This window comes from Chelonus insularis, unplaced genomic scaffold, assembly GCF_013357705.1.
Source record: "Chelonus insularis isolate UGA/USDA-ARS -01 unplaced genomic scaffold, ASM1335770v1 contig_40_pilon, whole genome shotgun sequence".
Classification (NCBI taxonomy): domain Eukaryota; kingdom Metazoa; phylum Arthropoda; class Insecta; order Hymenoptera; family Braconidae; genus Chelonus; species Chelonus insularis.
Window position 1 is genome coordinate 61,516 of NW_023276566.1, and position 4,412 is coordinate 65,927.

Here is a 4,412-nt window from a genome sequence, read left to right on the forward strand (position 1 = left end):
ATGTAGTAGTACAACATTAAATTTAAACGTCCCTCAAGCATTAACATTAAATAATTCGGAAATAAGTGATTTACCATCAACATCTAATGGCACTATCAATGGAATTAGTTATCCAGAGTTAATGAACTTACCATGCCAATCTGATGAAATTTCTGAATCAAATGATGATCAACGAAATCAAAATAACAATTCAAACCCATAAATCAAAATTATAATTCTAGCAATAAAACAATTAATAATAGATCAGTAGATTCATTTATTAATGAGAGTTCTATAAAGGAACATTACATAGGTCCAATGAATATACTATGTAAATACTGTAAAGCACGACATTTTTCATCTATACAAGTTGCTAATAAAAAATTTTCTTTTAATGATTGTTGTAATCATGGTGAAGCTATTCTTGATGAATTACTAGCTTTACCACCAATTTTGCAAAAGCTCTATGATGGTACTCACTTGAAATCTAATCAATTTTATAGTCGAATACGATACTATAATAGTTCGTTTTCATTTGCTTCATTGAATGCAGATTTAATTCGATTTGATGAAAATCGTCCAGGACCTTTTTGTTTTAAAATACAAGGGCAAATTATCATCAATATAATACAGTATTATATCCTACAACAGGTGAATTACCAACGAACGGACAATTATTTATTATTGATGCTAATGAAGCATCGCTTTTGCGTTGTGAACAAAATGATAAATTAGATTTAGAAATAGTAAATGATATTGAAACTGAGTTACGACAATTTAACATCATCGCTTGTTCTTATCAAATGATGAAAGATGTATTAGAAGAAGAGAAAATAAAAAACAATGATGTTGAACCTGAATTACAGTTGTTATTTACTTTGAAACCTGGAATGGATTGTAATCGTTATAATTTTCAACGAATAAATGAAGTTGCTGCTGTTTTTTCAACAACAGCTGATGGAGATATTCCTGAATCATACGTAACTGTAAAAAATACAAACACCAAACAAATAATGAACATTAATACAACGGATCCCAATGTAGAACCTTTAGTATACCCATTATTTTATCCGCATGGTACAAAAGATTGGCACAAAGATATATCATGTGTTAATAAAAATAAAAGTATCACTCGCAATGCTTATATTAAGTATCGATTAGCTATACGTAATGATTTTAATAAATTTTTATTAGGTCGGAGATTATTTCAACAATGGGTCGTTGACAGCTATGTTAAAATAGAAAAGGATAGAATACGTTATTGTAAAAATAATCAAAAACAGTTGCGTGTTGAGACATATCAAGGGTTGATTGATTATTCACATAAAAAAAGTAATGATACTAATAGTCAAATCGGAAAAATGATAATACTTCCATCATCCTTTATTAATTCACCACGAAGTATGTTACAGTATATCAAGATTCTATGGCTATTGTTAGAAAATATGGAAAACCTGATATTTTTCTTACCATGACTTGCAATCAAAAATGGCTTGAGATTGAAGAAAATTTACTACCTGGACAAACGGCAGCTGATAGACCTGATCTTGTAGCTCGAATATTTTATTTGAAAAAAAAAGAATTGATACACTTAATTGTTAATAAGAAATTTTTCGGTGATGTTGAAGCTTATGTGGATGTAATTGAATTCCAAAAACGCGGTTTACCACATATGCATATGTTAATTACATTGAAAAAATATTGTAAAATAAATACATCTGTATTAGTAGACAAATATATTTCAGCAGAAATCCCTGATCCAACTATAAATCCTAAGTTGCATAATATTGTTATGAATAATATGATACACGGTCCTTGTGGTGATTGGTGCCTGGTCAATAGTAAGTGTTCGAAAAAATATCCGAAATCATTTGTCGAAAAAACAGCAATGGATGAGAATGGCTATCCGCATTATAGACGAAAAAATACAAATATACAATACATCAAAAGATTAAAATCTTACGATTTTTCAGTTAATAACAGTCTTGTTGTACCTCATAATCAAAGATTGTTACTGTTATTCAATTGTCATATAAATATTGGAATTGTATCCAGTATTAGAGCAGTTAAATATTCATATAAATATATTTATAAGGGTCATGATGCAGCTGCTTTCAATATTTCAAATTCTGAAAACATTATCAACCATGATGAAATTAAAGATTATTTAGAAGGACGCTATGTAGGACCTGTAGAAGCATGTTGGCGAATTTTTAACAAAGAATTGCAAAATAAAAGTCATACTGTCACACGATTACCTATACATTTACCTAATCAACAATCTATTGTAGTTCACTCAACAGAAAATGATGAAAGTATTATAAGTGCTTTAGACAAAGCAAGTATGCTTCTCGAATTTTTTGCCTTGAACTCACGAGATTCAGAAGCTTATATTATATATATTCCGAAATTACTTGCCATTATGTCTTTAAAAAAACAAATGGTTCAGAACAATCCCAATGGCATAAGCGACAAACTCAATTTAATGTTATTGGGCGTATGTATTCTATAAATCCAAAAAATACAGAATTATTTCATTTACGATTGTTGTTATTAAATATAAAAGGAGCAACAAGTTTTGATGATTTTAAAACTGTTAATGGAGTTACTTATAATACCTTTGTTGATACATGCTTAGTAATGGGACTTATTGAAGACGATGATGAATGGAAAAAGGTTATGACAGAAGCAGAATCGTGGATGATGCCACATCAATTACGTAGACTATTCGTACGTATTTTAATACATTGTCAACCACTTCATCCAGAACAATTATGGGAAACATTCAAAAACGCGACGTCAGAAGATTTTCTTAGACAATTTGGAGCAAATGTAGCTTATAAAAAAGCGTACATACAAATTAACACCTTATTAATAATAGAAGGTTCGAGTCTTAACGAATTTTCATCTATGGAACAGATTACAGACATTGAAAATTCTGATTTCGATGATATTTCTCCACAAGAACATAATAGAATTGGTCAATATCAATATAATCAATTAAATAAAAAACAAAAAGATTTTGTTGATCATGTAACGTATTCAATTGATAATGTTAATGGAGAGAATAATATATCAAGATGCTTTTTTGTTGATGGACCTGGAGGTTCAGGTAAAACATATACTTATATAACTTTATATCATTTATTGAATAGTAAGGGAAAAAATATTTGTACAATGGCATTTACAGGGATAGCCGCAACATTACTTCCACATGGTAAACTGTACATAGAACGTTTGGTATGCCAGTACCTTTATTTAGTGATGCAACATCAAATATTAAACCTCGATCAAAACAATACGAATATTTAAAAAAATGTGATCTTTTTATTTGGGATGAAGCTCCAATGGCTCCGAGATATGCATTAGAATTAGTAGATCGAACATTGCGTGATATAATGAATAATACTCAACTTTTTGGTGGAAAAATCTTGGCTCTTGGGGGTGATTTCAGACAACTACTTCCAGTATCGACAAATGCACCTCGAAGTGAAGTAGTTAACTTATCCATAAAATTTAGTTCATTATAGCAATATTTCAAAAAATTTCATCTAACAACAAATATGCGAGCATTAGCAAATGAAGTTGAATTATCTTAACTTTTATTATCAGTAGCTAATGGAACGCTTAATGATAGTAATGATTATTTAACTGTTCCAGACGATTGTATAGCTGATGAACATTGCAATATGTTGACAATTTGTATGGTCCAACAATAGAAATGAAACTTTTGATGATTTTACAAAATTAGCTATACTTGCTCCTCGCAATACTGATGTGGATGAAATAAATAATGATGTTGTTAATTTACTTGATGCAACCACAGCAAAAATATATAAAAGTATTGATTCTATTGATCAATGTGATAATAGTGATATAAATGATGCTATTGTGCCAGAATATGTAAATAGTCTGAATCCACCTAATTTCCACCTCATGAATTTCGATTAAGATTAAATACGGTTGTAATGCTCGTTAGAAACTCAAGTATTAATGAAGGCTTATGTAATGGTACTCGATTGTTGATTATAGATCTGGGAAATAATGTACTAAAGTGTAAAATTTTAACGGGTGACAGAATTGAAAATATATTTTTCAATCGTATTACACTGTATTACGAATATTCAGAAGTATTCATCGTTAAACGTAGGCAATATGCGATTAGATTAGCATTTGCGATGACAATAAATAAAGCTCAGGGTCAGACATTTGACAAAATTGCTATAGATTTACGTAAGATGTATTTACCATGGACAATTATACGTTGCTATGTCACGGGTAAGGTCTATAGATTCGATAAAGATTTACTCAGATAATCAGAGAAGAGATAATTTAATTAAGAATTATGTGTATAAGAGTTATTTAGAATGTTGGAAATTGAAATATTACAACATTTTTAATCTTGATCTTAGGAACAATTCCGATTATATGAT

At 29.6% G+C, this 4,412-nt stretch overlaps 1 protein-coding gene across 1 annotated transcript; it reads left to right on the forward strand.

Moving 5' to 3' along the window:
* Nucleotides 1-297: 297 nt before the first annotated feature.
* Nucleotides 298-3,930, forward strand: LOC118069455 (uncharacterized). Its single transcript, XM_035087588.1, has 7 exons — nt 298-571; nt 631-1,380; nt 1,608-2,321; nt 2,429-3,091; nt 3,229-3,468; nt 3,592-3,681; nt 3,731-3,930. Exons 1-7 carry the CDS (start codon nt 298-300, stop codon nt 3,928-3,930), a joined length of 2,931 nt encoding a protein of 976 aa, XP_034943479.1.
* The last annotated feature ends 482 nt before the right edge of the window (nt 3,931-4,412 follow it).

Excerpts from the sequence above, each read along its gene's own strand:
- LOC118069455 (XM_035087588.1), top strand. The coding sequence starts at position 298 with ATGAATATACTATGTAAATACTGTAAAGCACGACATTTTTCATCTATA. Across the intron at positions 2,322-2,428 it reads AAGTGCTTTAGACAAAGCAA|AACAATCCCAATGGCATAAG; the intron begins GTATGCTTCTCG and ends CAAATGGTTCAG. Across the intron at positions 3,469-3,591 it reads ATCGACAAATGCACCTCGAA|TAGCTAATGGAACGCTTAAT; the intron begins GTGAAGTAGTTA and ends TTTTATTATCAG.